The sequence below is a fragment of the Lolium rigidum genome, chromosome 3 (assembly GCF_022539505.1).
Source record: "Lolium rigidum isolate FL_2022 chromosome 3, APGP_CSIRO_Lrig_0.1, whole genome shotgun sequence".
In the NCBI taxonomy this organism is placed as follows: Eukaryota; Viridiplantae; Streptophyta; class Magnoliopsida; order Poales; family Poaceae; genus Lolium; species Lolium rigidum.
The window spans coordinates 185796123-185817761 of record NC_061510.1 but is presented as its reverse complement, the minus strand read 5'-3'; the positions used below and the strand labels follow the sequence as shown (position 1 = coordinate 185817761).

The window sequence follows — 21639 nt, the reverse complement described above, 5'->3', positions numbered from 1 at the left end:
GAGATGCGTGCGCCTCTTGCCTGCTTGTCGACGGGAGGAGGAGCTCGAAATTTGGGGGAGGGGGGAGTGGAGTAGGGGGTTAGAAATAGGCCATGGGGCGCGGCGGGAGGTGACAGGATCCTTCCCGCCCCCTTTTCGCTTATCGCCGATGCGTGCTGCAACTCCCGTCATCTCCATCCTCGTCTCCGCACGTGCGCTGAAGATTCGGTTTTGCATCAGCCGCATTGGAGATTTGTCTGCACCGCTGGGAACTGCCGAACCGAGCGTTCCTCCAAGGCCTGGCCTGAAGGTGCTTTGAGAACCGGTTCGTGCAACAACGCCACTCAGCCCAGGAAACCAAACGAGCTAAAAATTGCTAGGGTGATGCAAGCCGAGAGGCGCCTACCAAAGGCACCCTATATGACTCGTATGGTAGCTGTTGGGCTAAGTTGCATTATTGCATGAAATGGACAGAAAAGCAAAAAAAAAAAAAAAAAAAAAAACATTGCGGGAATCCAATCAGGCCCTTAGTGCTTGCTCAGCCGACCTGTTTCACTTTCCCTTATCCAAAGAGACCAAACAAATCCCAGAACCGCACCGTCGCCTGGTATCGCCTCCGTCCCCCTCTTCCTCCCTCAGCTGCCAATGGAGACCAACGGCCCGAGGTGAGCCTCCAGATCGGCCTGGGCTCGTCAATGGCGTCACTGGCGCCGCACTTCAAGTGGGCCCCGTCTCCTTCCTCAGTCACTCACTTGCACCACCACCCTTCCGCATCGTCCACGTCTTCCAACTCCGGCAGGAGCTCCGGCCGCAGCCCCTTCGGCGTCCAGTGCGCTGTGACCTCTGCCGCTGCAACAGTCTTCCACGCTGACAGCGTCACTTGTGGGCCACTCCGCCTTGTTTACTCGTCTCCGGACACCGCGCCGGTTCTCCAGGTGACATTGTCTGCTTGGTTGTTCTTACATTGCGTTTTACATTGAACTTAACTGAAACGAGAAGGTTCGATATAACGAAGGAGTGGGCGTGATTACCCTAATTTTTCTCTAAATATGAAGGTCTCCTAGTTTATGTTGTTTGTGGGTGAGAATGTGAGCTGAATCAGTTGACCAGTTACGCTGGAATACCACAACAAAAAGAATTTTGCTCTAAATATGAAGGTCTCCTAGGTTATGTTGTTTGTGGGTGAGAATGTGAGCTGAATCAGTTGACCAGTTACGCTGGAATACCACAACAAAATTTGATGGACATCGAATAATGATACTTGTGGTGACGTCAGCACATCTAGCCAACGGGGTTAGACTTGCATTTGATGTTGTGTACACACCACTCTCTTAATTAAAAGACCGAGGGGCTCTTCCCCCCTCCTGCATCATACTTGTGGTGGCATTTTATATGAATGTAGCATATGATATCACTACATGTAGATGTAGTTATTTTTCTGAAACACCGTAAGGGGGAAGCCCCCTACCTAAACTTTTATTTAAAAGGAGCTAAGATAGGTCCGTGAGTTTTACATGCAGAGAATTACATGGCGGCCTCCGTGTCCGTGTCGGATACCTGGCCTGAAACTCGTGTCTGTGTCGGATACCGTATCTGATACAGATTCCTCCATGATACCCTCCGATACAGATAGAGCAGCGAGCCGACGGTGATGACCCGAGCAGCAGCTCGCAAGGCAGCCAGCTGCAGCCTAGCAAGATACAGTCCTTCCTCAGTTCCTCCTCTCTGGTGCACTCTTTTCTTCTCTTTATCTTCCTCCGATTGATTGTCATCTAATTGCAGCTCCATCTTCCCCTCTCTCTCTATATATATATCTTTTTTGTAGATTAGTATGTAATGGCACATCAACCTGTAAACTTTAAGGCTCCACTATGGAATCATGTTGCTATTTTCGAGAAATCAAATGGAAATGCAATTTCTGTGATCATGAGTGCAAGCCCATTTGTTGAAATCATCAGGGTGTTAAAATGTATCCCCGTATTGGCGATTTTTCAAAATGCCGTATTTTCATATCCATATCGGCCCGATACCTGTAACCACAGTATCGGCTGTATCCGTATCGATGCCGCATAACAGGGGAGAAACTAAATATAGATGCATAGGGAAGGGCGATCATCACTGCCATTCAGTTATCCAGCGCGACACAGCCTCCTTCTCTTCATTCTTTTCCCTGTGTGCCCATAATTTGCATGTTTCCATGCATTGCGTTTCCACCGTATGGACTGGAGCCTCAACATCATCAAAGACTTTTACGATTCATCGAGAGCCAAATCGTCCAGAACGTAGCAGTTACAGCCAAATCCCACGCTTTTGATTTTTTGCCGGGCATAGATGTCGCCAAGAACGACTGCTCTGTTCAGATTGATCTCAACTAATGCAAGGATTTCGATTGTGCGCCCGCATTCCAAAGCAAAGTGCTCCACGGTTTCTCTCTTTACACCCAAAAGGGCTAATTCATCATCCACAATGGTTTGTTTGAACAAAACCGATATGACTTTAATTCTACCCTTGATAATGAGCCAGGTAAACATGTTCCCTTTCTCTGGCGCTGCCCTCATGAGGTTATACAGGTTACTAACTGAAAAAGTATCAGATTTGTCCATTCTCCATTCTCTCTTATCCTCGTTTGAATTATTTAAGAAGACAGAATTAAGTGCCTCTTTCTTTCTTTCAGCTCTCTCAGAGGTAATGTGATTGAGGGGATAATCCACTCTCCACCCCTTCAACAATCAAGTACTGAGATATTTTTCCGGACAGCATGTAAGAACACCGCAGGAAACTGAATGGGAACCTCGTCTATTTATCCTTCCACAAGGATGTACTCTCCTCACTACCAAGCTGCACACAAGTTGCACTTCTGTATGTGTCTATGGACCCACTTATTTGCGCCCACAAGCTCTTGTTTGTGATAATGTTTGATCATCAAAATCTTTACCTTGCATATGCAAATTCAGAACCCATCTGGCCCAGGGGGAGCTAGGTTCCATAAGAATTCTTTGAACGAATTTTGTGAGCAGACATGTGCTTTGGATTTGCTTATTTTTGATGCCCAAGCCACCTTCCTCAACACTCCTGCACACAAATTCCCCTGCCACAAGACAGTCACTACCATTCGAATAACTTTTTCCTTCCCAAAAGAAGGATCTCGAAAGCATCTCAATCTCATCAATTACACATTGTGGGTGTTTTATACAAGACATGAAGTAAGCCGGCAGTACTGACAGCACAGATTTGGCAGTGTCAATCTCCCTCAGCGAGTGATGAAATCAAGTGAGAAACAAATATGTTTTTCCACCTACCGAAATATATCGCAAAAAGACCTCTCTAGGGAGCTTTGGATCTGACAGAGGCAGGCCCAAGTATGTTTGAGGAAATGAAGCAACTTCACAGCTAAGCTCTGATGCAATTTCTGCCCCCTCTTGCTCAGTCAAGTTGATTGGCACAAAAGTAGATTTCGAAAATTTTATCTTCAGCCCTGTGGTACTTGCGAAGTCATCGAAGATCTGTTTTAATTCTTTTGCTTGTTCAACATCCCCTTGAATCACAATCTGCGTGTCGGCGGCATATTGCAAGACAAGACACGGTTGATCATCCAGAACCGGGTGCCTAAGCGAGTCAGCTGCTGCAGTTTGTTTTATAATTTGTTGAAGCACTTCTGCAACCACAATAAACAGAAGGGGAGAGAGAGAGAGCGTATCCCCCTGACTCAACCCCCTTTTCACCTCAATCCATCTGCCCAGCAGGCTGTTTAGAAGAATAGCTGTTTTGGCCGAAGTGAGAAGTTCAGTCATCCACATTATCCACCTATCACCAAAACCTCTAGCTCGCATGATCTCAAACAGAGCTTCCCACAACCTGGTGTCGAATGCTTGACTTGAATCAAGTTTTAGAATCATAGCCTTCTTTTTCCTCTTTTTACAGGTTTGAACCAAATCCATAACATACATAAAGTTGCCAGCTATACACCTAGTTTTGACAAAGCCAGATTGATCTTCATTAATCAGTTTGATCATCCTTTGAAGGCGGGCCGCTAGAACTTTGGGAATCCATTTCGCCATGCAATTTAAAAGAGAAATGGGTCTGAAATTATTTGGCGAACTGTCATTCTCCTTTTTTCAGAGTAAAATCATATATGACCTGTTAATACTTTCCAGCCGAAGCTCTCCCCTGTAGAACTGCTCAAAGAACATGATCATATCTTTTTTAATTAAGTGCTAAAATCCTGGTAGAATCCTGACCCAAAACCATCAGGTCTTGGGCTTTTATCCGTGAGAATATCCTTTAAGGCATTCAAGATTTCTTTTCACTGAACGGATCAGTCATCCTCTCTAATTTCAAAAAGGTTTGGGTAGAGCTGCTGCAAGTCGATCACCGGGGCTGTCACGGCCACTGTCCCCATGATACCTTCTCATAAAATACACTGCTTACCATCCTGAGAGTAGTGGGGCAGGCCGTTAACTTGAATTACCTTAATCTGGTTCGATCTTAACCTAACAGAGGCCGTGGCATGGTAGAACCTTATGTCTTCATCTCCCAGCGCACAGCAATTGACTTTACCATGTTGCCTTGCTGCAACTGCAATCCAGTGTTCCCAAGAATTGACCAGGTCCATAAAACCTTTCCTGGGCTTCCAGCTGTTTTCATACAGAAAAACTTTTGACTTGGGAACAACCATGGAGGCTTCAATCTTCAAAGGACAGTGATCAGAGTTGACCCTAGGAACAGAGTGCAGCATTGTGTTTGGCATGAAAGCATCCCACTCTGAGTTGCCAAACACTCTTATCAATCCTTGTAAGTATGGGTGGATCTTGAAGATTAGACCAGTAAATTTTCGGTCAAGCAGTGGCAGTTCCTGAACCTGTAAGGGCTTGTTTGATTCATAGGGTTGGTATAGGAATTGTGTAGGATTTAGATCCTATGGGATTTTCTCCTACACTAGTTGTTTGATTCATAGGAACATATCCCATAGGAACTAATTCTATAGGAATCTTGTAGTGCAAATCCTATAGGAAAAAAACATTAGGTCATACCTCATGGAAAATTCTTTTGGCACAATCAAAGAGAACTCATCTTTCCATAGGATTCAACTAGGCATGAAATCCCAATCCTATGCTTTTCCTATTCCTATGTTTTTCCTATCCTATGAAACAAAAGAGCCCTAAATCTGTGAGCACCTCATTAAACCATTCTTGTTTCTGTCAGAGTAGCTCTGCCAGTGCTTCTATCTTCGCTGGAGCGAACAGTGTTAGTCCTCAGCGATAATCCACGAACCATCCACAACTTGCTGAACCTGTTTGGTCTCATCAAAGAACTCATCGCGCTCTGAGTCCACGGTTGGCCCATACACATTTATTGCCCAAAAATGAAACTCTGGATTCTCAGATTGGAGGTGAACAGTGAGAGATCTGTTTTTAGCAAAAGAGCTGCAACTTCTGAAGTTTTTCAAATTTCATGAAGATAGAATCTGAGAATTCCATGTAGATGTAATTTCACATTACATATTTACAAGTTCATAGCTAGTTCTACTGCTAGTAGCATTAATTGGCTTTCAGAAGATGCAATCAGTTGATAATTATAGGACTTGTAGCATTAGCAGGTCTTAGCATTAATGTGAAATTATGATTTTTCATTATATTTTGTAACATTTGTCAACAGAGAAATTTCGACACAGCTCTGGCATCAGAAATACTTCTGAACGAAGAGGCTGTTGTAACCGCTGCAGCTGCAGAGGCAGTTGCTCTTGCAAGAGCAGCTGCTGAAGCTGCCCAAGAAGTTGTTCATATGGTACAGAAAAATAGTTCCCCGCCCATGTTTAGACAAAAAAGGGAAGTGGAAAACTACTTGGCAAAAGAAATCCTTCGCACTGAAACATTATCGAGCAGTCTAAACGAATATAGTGATGGTTTTCTATTGAAGGACTTAGAACCATATGGCATTATCAGTGATGAAGCTGAGCTAGATGATGATACTGAGGACATTCAGCACATAGCTGTAAAGTCTGCACGTCAATCCGAGAGAAGAGCTCGGAGAACAAGGGCAGCAATAAAGGCAGGTGCAACAGTCCTTAGCTCACAAAAATTAGCAACATCTTCGAAGAAGAAGCGATCCAAAGGTCCCTCGACTAGCATGAATCCTTTAGGTTCCCTGTGGAAGATGACTGGCCGGAAACTTCTTACAGCAAAGGAAGAGGTTGAGCTCTCAAATGGTATTCAGGTGAGAGACGAGACCGCCATCTTACAAATAATCTGTATGTACTATTGGATCTTCTCATCTCAATGTTAAATTTGGCATTTGATGTATTTTGCCATGCTTAAGTTTCTACCTATAGACACTTCCAGAGCTGATGTCAGAAAACCCATACACTCTTTGAGTTTTCCTTTCAGTTCATGTTGCCAAGACGTTGAGGTTTACTCTGGTAATATTTTAGGTTCTACTGGGCCTTCTGCAAACAATATGTATACCCGGACATAGGCTGCACTGTTGTTTCCAGATACATGTACCATGCCGATGGATCAGTTAAAATTTGTTAAAGTGTTGTATTTTAACTAAAGTTTTAAACTTTTAGTTGTTTTACATCATGCGATTGTCATGGGCCAGGGGTGGGTGAAATAAATAAAATGAGTGAATTGTCTGTGCCCTTGCATGGTAATTTCTCGTGGCCACAATTGGCTCTTGGGTACTGTATCTCAAATGTCATTTGATGAAAATTAATGCATAATACTGATTTGGATTATGAAATGAAGAAATTTTGAGCATTGACTAAAAGACAGTTCACATTTCAAATAACACTTTGACTTTTAAATTATAGGGAAGGGTATGGAAGACTTCACTCTTGCACTCACACATGTGTGCCACACATGCAAATAGTTGGAGGGATCTACACATGTGTCTTATCTGTCTCATCTACAAGGCTTTTTTATTCTTTAAATTGTGTGTGTGTCGGGGGGAGGGGGGATATATTCAAGTGAAGTATCGAGGGGCATGTACAGTGGTTGATAAGACAGTCTTAGCTTATGCATGGCATGTTGAATAGAGAAGACAAAAGAGCATGTCATACAACTTAGAGTTACAACCAGCAATTATTGTTTGCATGCTCCTTAAATTATGGCATGATTAAAAATAAAATAGAAAACGTGTGACTTAGAGAAGGCATCTCCTACAATTGAGAAAAACATCTTATTTTTCTTGCTAAGAGACCATCTCTTAGCTAAGAGAAGACAACCCTCTTTTTTCGTTTCTCTCCTCCAACTCAGCAGGCATCCAACATGGCATTGCTAAGATAAGACTATTGTTCTTATGCTTTTATCAGCATATCGAAGCCTTGCATGAAAGGAAAACCTCAGTATGTATTTTTGCACAAATATGCTAATAGAATGGGCCTTGCAGAAGATTATTTTTGGAGGGGTCTGTAATAAATCAGTAATTGCACAAACTTTATAATTTCCCAATAGTATTGCAGTACGTTTTGGTGGAAGTGCAACATACAGATCCCTAACACGTTGCAGTTTTATCCTGTCTGAATACTTTTTCTTTATGCGGATGTAGACCAACTGCCACATGTTAACATCACCATTCACCAACAATACAAAATTAATTTGAGCATTGGTGGAAAATTTGGACTAAAAATCTGAATTAAATCTATTTCGAAACTAAAACCAAATTTCTAAAATATCATATTCTGAACTGGATGTAATATGTTGTTCTTTTTTATCCAGACTCAGTTTTCGAGCTTAATATGCAAGAAATTCCTTGAATTTGTGCAGGATCTCTTGAAGCTGGAGGCAATCCAAGCTGAGCTTGCAGAATACAATGGTGCTCAGCCAACCTTCCCACAGTGGGCAGCTGCAGCTGGAACTGATGAGAGCACTTTGAGGAAACGCCTGGATCATGGTATTCGTTGCAAGAACAGAATGGTAACATCTAATGTGCGACTGGTAATCTCTATCGCCAGAGAGTTTGAAGGTCCAGGACTGGAGCTCTATGATCTTATCCAGGTATATGGATGTAATTTGTAACTGTTGTGGTTAATAAGAGTGGTTACTGCTATGCTGTATTTAGCATTGGTATTTTATTTTTAGGTCTTCATTACAGGAAGGAATGCAGGGCCTTATAAGAGGTGCTGAAAAGTTTGATGCATCAAAGGGTTTTAGGTTCTCCACGTATTCTCACTGGTGGATCAAACAAGCAATGAGAAAATCCGTCTCCGAGCAAACCCAGATATTTCGCTTACCAGTATGTTCCCCTTCCTCCTTTTGCTGGTTACATGTTTTCATGCACTATTTTCTAAACCCAGCTGCTATGCTGATACTGGATGTGACTTTGTGCCTAATAGTACTATCATATGCATGGTGTGAGCAGAATTAAGTTAGACTACTGGTGAGGGTGAACCTATTCAATTTGGTGTCAATTCTAGTTGATGTTTAAAATGAGAAATATTAGTATATGCATCATGCCAGTTTTTTGATACATATGGTATTTTAACAATTAGTGTTGTCTTTTTTTCTTTCATATAAGGAAACACATTGCACATTGCTACAATATTACTTCTGTTGACTGCCACAATATTACTCATGTGGTTTTTGTTTTGTTTAATATTCTATGTTCATTGACGATTCAGGTTAACTTGATTCATGTTTGATTCTGCTACCATCTCAGTTCATTTGCTTCAACTTTCTTTACAGTACGAACATATAGCAATTTATATTTGATACTTATCTTTTAGCAACTGGTCCTCTTAGCTCCAATATTTCTTACATTGGTTTTTTCTGATTAGTAGGCTCACATGGTTGAGGCAAGTTATCGTGTGAAGGAGTGCACAAAACGACTTCGTCGTAAACTTAAAAGACGACCCTCTAACGAGGAAATAGCAGTGGACATTGGTATGCCTGTCAAACGAGTTGAGGCGGCAGTAAACCTCCCAAAGTATAGTGTATCTCTTGATAGCAAAATTGGTAGCACAGACATGACTTACCAGGTGCTGTCTCGTTCACATTTTGCATCTCGCATGTCGTTCCTGTCCTAGAACTCAAACGAGAACTTGCTTCCATTTTCAGGAGGTCACAGCTGATCCCAGCGCTGAGACAGCTGAAGAAATGCTGAATAGAATATCAATGAAGAAGGATGTGCATCAGGCACTCGATACCTTGAGCCCACGTGAGAGGCAAGTCGTCAAGCTGAGATTTGGAATCGATGATCTTAGGATAAGAACTTTGCAGGAGATCGGTAATATCATGGGTGTCAGCAGGGAGAGGATTCGTCAGATCGAGTCTGGTGCCTTTAGGAAACTGAGGGGCAAGAAAAAGGTGAAGTCTTTGAAGGATTATCTGGTCCCTGTAGGCAATTGGTGAACTTTTTCTCTGCACAAAGCATTTCTCTCTCGAATTTAGTTTTGTTTTCGAGGATCCTTGTACCATTTATGTAGGTCCAGTTGTAAAATACGTTATCAGAGTATTTGTTTTCCCAGAGTTCCATAATGTAGTTCAAACGAAGGAATAAATAATTTTTGCCCAGACCCACTCGTCTCTACTCTCGACATCAACACCCATTGGATGACATAGTACTTCATGCCGGTGCATTGTGTGTGGCACATTCTGACGATACTCCTACAGCTACATATCCTCTTGTACTTCAAATACAAGAACATCTTCTCTTGTATTTCAAATCCAAGGACATCTTTTGTATTTCAAATACAAGGACATCTCGCAAGAGCCTGTGTGTTTCAACTAAATTATCAGGTACCTTCGTTACTAGAAATCATTCCTAATATATATAAGAATATGATGCTGTCTAAATCAAATGTATTTAGATTATTTAGGAATGAATCTAGCATGAACGTCAAGCATTGGATTAGGAACGTGCATGGAGATGGCAGCATGCCTACAAGGATTCAGGATGATGTTGCCAGCGAGGATTTCGGAATATTGAAGCCACCATAATGAAGCAACGATGCTTGGACGAATTCTACAAGTTACCCCATCATAAAATTCGTCAAAGAGATATTTTTGTGCTGCGTCACCTTATTTTATGGGCCAGACCTATGTATTTTCGGATTAGGTAGTTTAGGGAATTTTAAAAGGCCATATGAGTGGATGAAGGCCGTGTATTTTCGGCCAACCCAATCTGGTTGGACGAAAATCCCTTCACTTTCTCGATATATATCCCTCTGTAGCAGTCATTAGAACTTGGATTTTGATTAGACTAAAAGTTAGCCATTGCTGCAACTTTTCATGTACTTCTTTTGAGACCAACGTCCAGAACAAGACCGACTATTCGGAATCACACCTTTTCAATAAACCTTTCATCTATATCCGCAAATTTTTTGATTACATTATTAGTTCTTACTTGTTCTCGATTTCAGGTAGAAATTAAGACCTTTTGATCAGGCTGGATCCGCAAAATCAGTACCTGAAGATTTTCCTAGAGATTGCATTGGCGCACGAGCTTTGCACGTATTGTCGGATCGTCAAGCACGAGCTCCACCAAAAAATCGACATATCATCCTCTTATCGAAAGATCGGAGCCCTATCAAATGGTATCAGATCCCGCCAGTTAGATTGGAAAGTTTGTCTCCTTTATTTGTCCTAGGCAGTCTTGGGCTGAAGATTAAAAGTTACAGAGCTACATCAGCTTATCTTTCACCTCAGATTCATACTTTGCACTTTCGGGCATTGTGCCAAGTTGTTTCCTCCACGATTTGTTCATCTATTCGTCACATGCCATATTATTATCTTTTCAAGCTACCAGTATCAATGAGCTACATCTGTTGGACTAACTATTGGCGGGCGTTCCATTAAGTGTTTTTTATGTGTCTTAGACTCGCGTCTCTAGTATAGTCTAGCCTAGAACCAACACTTAACAATTTTGAACAATTTTTAGCTTTACATTGATTATCGTGGTTGTAGTTTCACATATATTAAACCTACCTACAGCTCCACATATGTCTACACCGTGTGTTGTACATTTGTCTGACAATCGCTTTGTTCAATCTTCGGAGTTACTTGATACTGTTGGTTGCCGATCGCCACCTCCTGAATGGTAAGGAACTTGTAAGAATTTCACATTTTGCAATCCTGTGAGAGGCTTACCACCACATCCTAGTAGTTGATAGGAACACATACTTGTTATTTGTTTCTTGTTTTCTACTAATTATGACAGATTTCGGCATTACGAGTTCTTGGACTATGTCTATTCTTGGAGATGTTCCATATGATGTGACGAGTTCCCCACCACCACTACAACATCGAGGACCAAAGGTACAAAATAAAATCTTCCACGAACCTTCGGTTTATATGCCAATATTTGAAGGTTTCCTTGCTCCGATATGTATCTTGACTGGGAACTAGAAATAGATGTTATCCTTGCACGTCATTTTTGTGAACACAATCAAGTACGGGCTGCTGTTAGTACTTTCTATGTGTATGCTTCTACTTGGTTGGATGACTTTTGTGAATTGTATCCTAATTATATACCTACTACTTGGCCGGATTTAAAACTTACAATGAGATATAAATTCGTCCCTTCAAGTTATACTTGAAAAATGCTTCATAAACTGGAAAATTTAGAACAAGGTAGTGACACTGTGGAAGAGTATTATAATGCGTAAAAAATTACCTTGTTTCATTGTGGTTTAGAAGAAAGTGAAGAATCTTTTATGGACAGATTTTGGGACGGACTAAACCATGATATTTAGGATTTACTCATGCTTGAGAAATATTATTCTATCAATTGCATGTTTCGTCTTGCTTGCAAAGTTGAACAGAAAATAAAGAAACATCTACATGGGACCAACGAGTGTAAGAAAGCGATGGATTTTTCTGCGTCTCCGCCAACTATGATTGATGTTTCAAGCTACCTCCAACGGTACCTCGTTCATGTGAAAGAATTTTACACGTTAATAGCAAAGGTACTGATTTTGTTACTTCAAATAAAATTGATCACTGCCATGTCAGTGTTACTATGCCTTGTTTTGAGATAGAAAAAAATTTGGTCACACCATCTATATTAGAGGATTGGGGTATTAATTTAAATTTGTTATGTGATCAAACAACTGAGATAGATGATTGTTTAAGTGCACCTATTGTTGATTCTAATTCGTGCTTTGATACGAGTGAGACCCTTGAGATAAGTGACACTGAGAATGCACCATGTGACATGCGTTTTGAATCTGTGTTGGATAATATAAAATTGGTTCATAATGATGAAGTTTCAGCTAAAATTTCTCAAGTTAATTCTTTGTGGTCTATTATATTGGATTCTCCTATATCTTTGTCAGATGCTACATGTAACATTGCTGAACTTGCATGTTTAAAAAGTATATACATCCTAGATTTTACTTTTAATTTGATTGGAGATTATGGCGTAGACAATGCTTCTATGGTGCATACGATTTGCATCATGTGTGATGAACTTTCTTATTTAATGGAAGAAAAATCTATGAGTATGCTCAATCATTTTGATATGACTTCCGGTAGTGCTATAGACTTTATGCCAAATAGCTTGTTGCATGATCGCTTATCTAAGGTGGGTGTAGCATGTGATTTGGAGACTTCAAATCATGGTGTACCATTATTGGGATGGTTTAATGATAAACATTCTAAATTGAAAGTTAATACGATATGCTTCACTTATATATGCAAACTGAGTTTTGATACATGTTTGAATGTGACTACTAAAATTTTGAGCTACTACAATACTGGTATATGTACAAAATTAAATGGGCAACATGAGAGAGCTGTTAAAACGGATGACAGATACATATACCATGCATATACCTTGTCTCTTTTGTTAGCATGTTTACAGAATAAACATCGCCGAGGATGGCTTTTCTTTCAAGAAAGGGAGGATGATGAGGACATCATTACCTCCAATTTGAAGGCATATTTTGGTGAAAAAGATGAGACTATGTCGAGAACAACTTCAATTCAAGAAGGGGAAGATGATGAGGATATCACTATGATAGATACAACCGATACTCCTACAGCCACATATCCTCTTGTACTTCAAATACAAGGACATCTCGCAAGAGCCTATGTGTGATTTGGAGACTTCAAATCATGGTGTACCATTATTAGGATGGTTTAATGATAAACATTCTAAATTGAAAGTTAATACGATATGCTTCACTTATATATTCAAACTGAATTGTGATACATGTTTTGAATATGACTAGTAAAATTTTGAGCTACTACAATACTGGTATATGTACAAAATTAAATGGGCAACATGAGAGAGTTGTTAAAACGGATGACATATACATATACCATGCATGTACCTTGTCCCTTTTGTTAGCATGTTTACAGAATAAACATCGCCGAGGATGGCTTTTCTTTCAAGAAAGGGAGGATGATGAGGACGTCATTTCCTCCGATTTGAAGGCATATTTTGGTGAAAAAGATGAGACTACGTCAAGCTAGGACGACTTCAATTCAAGAAGGGGAGGATGATGAGGACATCACTATGATAGATACAACCGAAACTCCTACAGCCACATATCCTCTTGTACTTCAAATACAAGGACATCTCGCAAGAGCCTATGCATTTAAACTAAATTATCAGGTACCTTCGTTACTAGGAATCTTTCCTAATATATATGAGACTATGATGCTTGAAAGAGCAAAATCTATCCTTAGTGTTTTGTGTGTTTGATAACAACACTAAAATGAATTTCACCGTGTGCATAGTTTGCTTTGAATAGATTTGCAGGTGCACGATGTCCTCGCTGAACACCTCAGGATCGGAAGAATCAAGAGTAGCTTATAGGTTTTTTGGTTTTGTCTGTGTGTCGCGAGGTGACATGGTTGGAGAGGAAAATAGGAGAAATCAGTTCCAGCTTGACCGGTAGTACCGGTACCAAGAGCGGTAGTACCGCTATCGCTATTGGTACGTGTCACCAGTACCGCAGCTGCCTTCGCACGAGGGAAGGGCTTGCAGGATGCGTGCCGGTACCTTGACCGGTAGTAACGCTCCCAAGAGGTACTTCCGACCAGGTACCACTTTGGTACCAGTCATTGCAAGGTACGACACTACCACCCTGGTACCGCCATGGTACCGGTCTGGAGTCCGGGACTCGCAGAGACGCTGCCGGTACCTCGGTACCGGCAGCGTAGTACTGCTTGAGTCCCACGTGGCAGCACTGCAGGCCTCTCTCGAACCGACAGCGGTAGTACCAGTCGTGCGGGAACTGGACTTAACGGTTGGATTTTGGGGGGGGGGCTATAAAAGGGGCCCTTCTTCCCCAGCTCGTTTCAAGTCTTCTCTCTCTCTCTCTCCACCATTGTTACTGAGCTCAAAACCTTGAGGATCTCCCTCCCCATCCAACCAATCTTGCCCAAAGTTTGAGGATTGGTGGAGGATACCCCGATCTATAGTTCTACCAAGATCGATTTCACCAATACCACCTAGTCCTTAGTGGATCTTGATGTTAGGGTTCCTATTGTGGGATCTGTTGGAGATGAGCTCCTATGGAGGTTAGCTTGGAGTTGTGCTAGCCCAATAGGGTGTTGGGAGCCTCCGGCGTTGTGTAGCTCGCCCCAACCTTGTGAAGGAACCGCCGCCTCGACCGGCTACTTAGTGGAGAAGGGAAAGCTCCTTCGTGGGATTTCCTCGAGGAACAAGGTGAGGCCTGTGTGGCCGTTGGACCTTCATGGTCCACACCTCCTCAACGCAGACATACTCCCTCTTGTGGGAGGAACTGCGGGAAACACATCGCGTCTCCCCTCCGCTACCCCGGTTGTCCCGCTCCATCTCTCTTACTATCTTGTCGGTTCCTTTACTTGTTGCATCGCATAGGTTCATACTAGGTTCACCATAGTTGCTAAAGTTGCCACCTTTACTTCCGCATCGCATATAAAATTGAAAAAGATATAAAATTGTGTAGCGACCATTCACCCCCCCTCTTGTTCGCTACCGATCCATTCAAGTGGTATCAGAGCAAGGTTTTCTTGCTCGGGTTTTACCGCCTAAGAAATGGCTACGTTGGATGACCTCAAGAAATTGGAGTCATCCATCTTAAGCCAAATGAAAGCTATGTTGGTGGAGTTGGTTGCTCCAAAACCAAACCCCACCATAGATCCTAAGGCAAGTACCGATGTTTCTCCACCAAAAGCTAATCAATTTCCTCTTGTTGACTTTGTCTCTCAAAATGCCAAAGTCCCTCAAGAGGAGGAGCTTGGGGAAATCGGCACTTCATCAAAAGGGAAGGATGAACCACCGGTTGCAGAACGTTTAGGGAGTAATCATGCGGTGCCACCACAAAGTTATTACACTGTAAATGTTGCGATTCCAATGCTTCATATAGTGTCTCATGGTTCACCACCGCTACTTGAATCCAATAGTTTAAAAATTGGTAGTTCTTAATGCGTTCTTAATGCATTCTCATGTGCGCAGCGCTTCCAACGAGCTATGGCGTATCATTGAGGAAGGTTAATCACCAGGAGATCCAAGAAACTTGACAATAAGAGAATTGGTGGATGACCAACTCAACGCCACCGCCATCCACATGATCCACATGGCCGTCACACCCAAGGACCACGCTCACATCCGTTCCCTCAAGACCGCCAAAGAAGCATGAGATAAACTCGACAAGCTCTTCCTTGGAAATGAGAGCATTAAAAGCTCTCGTTTCGATGAAGTGAACAACATGGCTGACAACTTCGTCATGATTGAAGGAGAATCTCCCGAAGAGATGTACCGTCGCCTCATCGCTCTTGTCGTGCAAATGCAAGATCTTGGAGCAACTTTTGTGGATGACCATTGGATCAAAAGAAAGTTCTACAACGCTCTCCTCCCTTATGAGGAAGTCAAGTTGACGGACATCTGCCAAAATGCCTCCTTCCGCGCTATGACATCCGATGAGGTCCTTAGCGAAGTCATCGCTTTGGACATCTCAAACAAGAATGCGGAGGATCTTGTTGCATGTGCTCAGAACACCCGCAAGCCCAACCTCGCATTGAAGATGAAGGAGCATGAAGCAAGTGAAAGTGATGAGGATCCCATTGAGTGGGGTCCGGATGATCTCAAGACCAACTAGCATGAGTACATGGCGCTCGCCGCCAAGAACTTTTGGGATGGGAACAAGACTAGAAGCTCAAGGCCAAGAGGAAGCTCAAGATACTCGCCTCGTGACTCTCCAAGAAGTTTCTCCAAGAGCCCAAGGGAAGGGAAAAGGGGGAGGACTTGCTACAATTGCGGCGATAAAATCCACTTCGTCGCGGATTGTCTCTATGAGAGAAGGGAAGACAATGGTGGGAGGCTCCTCCGCAAGGACAAGTCCAAAACCTTCTCCAAGGGATTCTCCAAGTTCTTCTCCAAGCCGGTGACACCAAGGTATCCTTCACCAAGAATCCTAAAGCATTCATCATCCGTGAGGAGTATTCTCCAATGAAGGTGGAGAACATGATGACAAGAGCTCGAACAAGGAGGACGAGGGAGTGGCCGCCATCGCCATTTCCACTCCCTCCAACTCCCTATTCGACTCTCCTAGTGAGAACCTCGTCACCAACAATCCCGTTGCCTTATGGCAAAGTTATCATTGGAGGTAGCTTCACCTTCCAAACCTACATCTTCATCTAATGCCTTAACTATTGATGATGCCACTAGCCTTACTATTAAGCATGAGGTTGTGGGTTTGGATGCTTTTCTCACTAACATGCAAGGGGATACCAAGACACATGTTGAGGCTTTCATGGCTCAAATTGGTGCAGCTCAAGATCTTCTAGAGGAGAAGGAGAGGTTTGAGAGGGAGGCGGCAAATAAGATTGCCTCTCTTACTCAAGCTCATGAGGAGGAGAAAAACTTGCGCATGTCTCTTGAAGAAAGTGTTATTAATCTTGAAGTCTCTAACAATGCTATTATCTCCCAACTCACCAAGGATCGAGATTATGCTCTTGCCTTGGTGGGTGAGCTCAAGAAGGAGAGGCTTTCTCTTAATGATGACCACACTAAGTTACTTGAGGAATTGGAAACCCTCACCAAGGACTACAAATCCTTGGAGAGTAAATTTGAAATTCTCTCTAAGTAAAGTGATCACCGTCAAGGGGAAGCTCACAAGGAGAAAAAGTTCAAGTGCCTAACTCTTGTTGTGACGAGCTTGTAGATCAAGTTGCCTCCTTGAAAAGGCATAATGCATTGCTCTTGGAGGTCAATTCTCTCCAAGAAGAATCCTTGAATGAGTATTATCTCTTGAGAAAGGAGAAGGTACCATGTTGCAATCATGAAGAAGAGATCGCAACTCTAGAGAATACCAAGGCCAAGCTCTTGGAGCTGAATGGGATGCAAAATGAGTCCTTGATGGAGTGCATCCACATGAGCAAAGAGAAGGTTACTTGTTGTGATCATGAGGATGAGATTGCCACCTTGAAGAGGAGCAAGGCCAAGCTCATGGAGATCAATGCCATGCAAGAGGAAGTCTTGAAGGAGTACTTCCCCTTGAGCAAGGAACGAGTTTGTTGCAACCATGAAGATGATATCGCCACATTGGAGAGGCACAAGCGCTTGCTCTTGAAGATGAACTCTCTCCAAGAAGATGCATTGAAAGAGCATTTCCGGGTGAACAAGGAGAAGGAGGTCCAAGTGTTTGATATCACTCATCCTTTCCCGGAACATGAAGATGAAGTCAATCATTTGAAGGCAAAGATTGATAGGCTCCAAATCCAAGCCACTTACTTGGAATGAGTCCAACCATCTAGCTCTTGCTATGGACCCATAGCCCAGGGATGAACTACTCACGCATCACTTCGGAGGCGGGCATGGCGATATAGATGCCTCTGGCGATGATTTCCCCCTCCGGCAAGGTGCCGGGAAGAGCTTGAGAACCCCCCGAGATGGGTTCTATGATGGTGGCCGCGACGGAACTTTTCGTGGATGGAGGCTCGGGTATTCATGGTTTTCCCGAGATCGGGATTAAATAAGCGGAGGGGCGATGTCGGTGGAGGCCAGGGTGGCCCACACCACCCCTAGGCGCGGGGGGCCTAGGGCTAGGCCGAGCCAAGGGCAGGTGTGGCCGCCCTGCTGCCCCCATTCGACTCCCCTCTGGACTCTGTCTTCGTTAAGGAAAAATATTGACATCGGCTTTTGTTTTGTCCAATTCCGAGGATATTTCCTGTACAACTTTTCTGCAATACAAAAACAACAGAAAACAGGGAATTGGCACTGCGGCATCTTGTTAATAGGTTAGTGCCGGAAATTATATAAAAGTGCAACGAAGTGTAAGAAAAACATATATAAATTGGTGTAAAACAAGAATGGAGCATCAAAATATATATATACGTTTGAGACGTGTCAGTGACAAGGGTTGGTTATGGCATCACCGACTAGCACATGAAAACATGAGGACTTTGCAAAGCCTCCACAAGGGGGGCCACATTCTCGGACTAAAATAAGATGTTTCCTTTTGCAAAGATCGTGTTTGTAGGGATTGCGTTCAAGGAAAGATGCATGGAGCTCCACACAAGGCCAAGACAACCATTTCTACCACAAGGTACTTGGAGCTTCTACATGTTGATCTCTTTGGTTTGCCGTCTCATGAAAGTCTTGGAGGAAAGAAGTATTGCCTCATCATCATCGACGACTACTCGAGATATTGTTGGGTATTCTTCTTCAAGTACAAGAGTGAGACTCAACGGACCATGATGGAGTTTGCCAATCAAGTTCAACGCAAGTACGACACCACGATCCTCGCAATAAGGAGTGACAATGGGATGGAGTTCAACACTACAAGAAAACCTTCCAACAATGACGTTTTAATAGTGACGCTGCTGGAAAACGTCATGAGCCGTTGGAGGGGGGGACCGTAAAAAATAATGACGTTCTTGGAAAAACGTCGTTACCTGTTTAATCCAAAACGTCCTAGTATACTAGATTCTGGACAACCAATGAGATGGCTCGGACACACCTCCCACGGATTGCCTCATCGAGGACGATCTGAACCATCGAAACCTTTAACTTCCACATCCAACAACATTATTTTGGTGGTCAAGCCTTTTCAGTTTTTGTTTCGAAATTTTTTAAGGGCGAGCGCGGGTACCTCAGCTCCAGGAAATTTTTGGTGGGCGTGCACTGTAGGATAACGTTGCATAGAAAACAAAAATTTTCCTACCGCGAACACGCAATCCAAGCCAAGATGCAATCTAGAAGACGGTAGCAACGAGGGGGTATCGAGTCTCACCCTTGAAGAGATTCCAAAGCCTACAAGATGAGGCTCTTGTTGCTGCGGTAGACGTTCACTTGCCGCTTGCAAAAGCGTGTAGAAGATCTTGATCACGATCGGTTCCGGCGCCACGAACGGGCAGCACCTCCGTACTCGGTCACACGTTCGGTTGTTGATGAAGACGACGTCCACCTCCCGTTCCAGCGGGCAGCGGAAGTAGTAGCTCCTCTTGAATCCGACAGCACGACGGCGTGGTGTCGGTGGTGGTGGAGAACTCCGGCGGAGCTTCGCTAAAGCTACGCGGAAGATATGGAGGAGAGGGGCGGCTAGGGTTTGGGAGGGGGTGGCCGACCACTTCAAGGGGGCGGCCAGCTTGTGGTCTTAGGGTGGCCGGCCCCCTCCCTTGGCCCCTCATTATATAGGTGGATCCCCAAGAGTTGGTGTCCAAGTCTTCGAATAAGACCCGAACCAAAAACCTTCCAAAGGGAGGGGAAACCTAGCCAAGCTAGGACTCCCACCAAAGGTGGGAGTTCCACCTCCCATATGGGGGGTGGCCGGCCCCCTAAGGGGGAGTCCACTTGGGACTCCTCCCCCACTAGGGTTGGCCGGCCATGGAGGTGGAGTCCCATGTGGACTCCACCTTCCTTGGTGGTTTCTTCCGGACTTTTCTAGAACCTTCTAGAACCTTCCATAGAACCTTCCGCGACATTTTAATTCACATAAAATGACATCCTATATATGAATCTTATTCTCCGGACCATTCCGGAACTCCTCGTGATGTCCGGGATCTCATCCGGGACTCCGAACAAATATTCGAACTCCATTCCATATTCAAGTACTACCATTTCAACATCCAACTTTAAGTGTGTCACCCTACGGTTCGTGAACTATGCGGACATGGTTGAGTACTCACTCCGACCAATAACCAATAGCGGGATCTGGAGATCCATAATGGCTCCCACATATTCAACGATGACTTTAGTGATCGAATGAACCATTCACATACAATACCAATTCCCTTTGTCTCGCGATATTTTACTTGTCCGAGGTTTGATCTCGGTATCACACTATACCTTGTTCAAACTCGTCTCCTGACAAGTACTCTTTACTCGTACCGTGGTATGTGGTCTCTTATGAACTTATTCATATGCTTGCAAGACATTAGACGACATTCCACCGAGAGGGCCCGGAGTATATCTATCCGTCATCGGGATGGACAAATCCCATCGTTGATCCATATGCCTCAACTCATACTTTCCGGATACTTAATCCCACCTTTATAACCACCCATTTACGCAGTGGCGTTTGGTGTAATCAAAGTACCTTTCCGGTATAAGTGATTTACATGATCTCATGGTCATAAGGACTAGGTAACTATGTATTGAAAGCTTATAGCAAATAACTTAATGACGAGATCTTATGCTACGCTTAATTGGGTGTGTCCATTACATCATTCATATAATGATATAACCTTGTTATTAATAACATCCAATGTTCATGATTATGAAACTAATCATCCATTAATCAACAAGCTAGTTAAGAGGCATACTAGGGACTCTTTGTTGTTTACATATCACACATGTATCAATGTTTCGGTTAATACAATTATAGCATGGTATATAAACATTTATCATAAACATAAAGATATATAATAACCACTTTTATTATTGCCTCTTGGGCATATCTCCAACAGTCTCCCACTTGCACTAGAGTCAATAATCTAGATTATATTGTAAGGAACCTAACACCCATGGCATTCTGGTGTTGGTCATGCTTTGCCCTAGGGAGAGCTTTAGTCAACGGATCTGCTACATTCAGATCAGTGTGTACTTTGCAAATCTTTACTTCTCCATCTTCGATGTACTCGCGAATCGAGTGGTAACGCAGCTTGATATGCTTCAGCCTCTTGTGTGACCTTGGTTCTTGTGCATTGGCGATGGCACCCATGTTGTCACAGTATATGACTAATGGGTCCAATGCACTAGGAACCACACCGAGCTCTACAATGAACCTCTTCATCCATACCGCTTCTGATGAAGCCTGCGAAGCCGCTATGTACTCCGATTCCGTTGAAGACTTCGCCACCGTGCACCGCTTCGAGCTTGCCCAGACTATCTGCAGCACCATTCAATATAAACACGTACCCAGACTGTGACTTAGAGTCATCAGGATCAGTGTTCCAACTTGCATCGGTGTAACTTGTTACAACGAGCTCTTGGTCACCTCCATAACAAAGAAACATATCCTTAGTTCTTTTCAAGTACTTCAGGATATTCTTGACCGCTGTCCAGATGTTCCATTCCTGGATCACTTTGATATCCGCTAGTCAAACTAACGAGCATGCGCTATATCCGGTCTTGTACATAGCATGGCATACATAATAGAGCCTACTCGCCGAAGCATAGGGATCCGATTCATCCTTTCTCTTTCTTCTGCCGTAGCCGGTCCTTGAGTCTTACTCAAGACCTTGACTGGTAACATAGGTAAAAACCCTTTCTTACTTTCGTCCATTCTAA

At 43.2% G+C, this 21639-nt stretch overlaps 1 protein-coding gene across 1 annotated transcript; it reads left to right on the top strand.

The window, feature by feature from the left end:
- Nucleotides 1-541: 541 nt before the first annotated feature.
- LOC124702819 (RNA polymerase sigma factor sigB-like) lies at nucleotides 542-9494 on the top strand. The gene is made up of 6 exons (XM_047234995.1): nucleotides 542-914; nucleotides 5635-6192; nucleotides 7743-7973; nucleotides 8071-8211; nucleotides 8756-8953; nucleotides 9033-9494. Exons 1-6 carry the CDS (start codon nucleotides 675-677, stop codon nucleotides 9324-9326), a joined length of 1662 nt encoding a protein of 553 aa, XP_047090951.1. The 5' UTR covers nucleotides 542-674; the 3' UTR covers nucleotides 9327-9494.
- The last annotated feature ends 12145 nt before the right edge of the window (nucleotides 9495-21639 follow it).

Bases quoted from the DNA above. Each gene is read 5' to 3' on its own strand.
- LOC124702819 (XM_047234995.1), top strand. From the start codon at position 675: ATGGCGTCACTGGCGCCGCACTTCAAGTGGGCCCCGTCTCCTTCCTCA. The intron at 7,974-8,070 runs GTATATGGATGT...TCTTCATTACAG, and splicing joins AGCTCTATGATCTTATCCAG to GAAGGAATGCAGGGCCTTAT. The intron at 8,212-8,755 runs GTATGTTCCCCT...TCTGATTAGTAG, and splicing joins CCCAGATATTTCGCTTACCA to GCTCACATGGTTGAGGCAAG.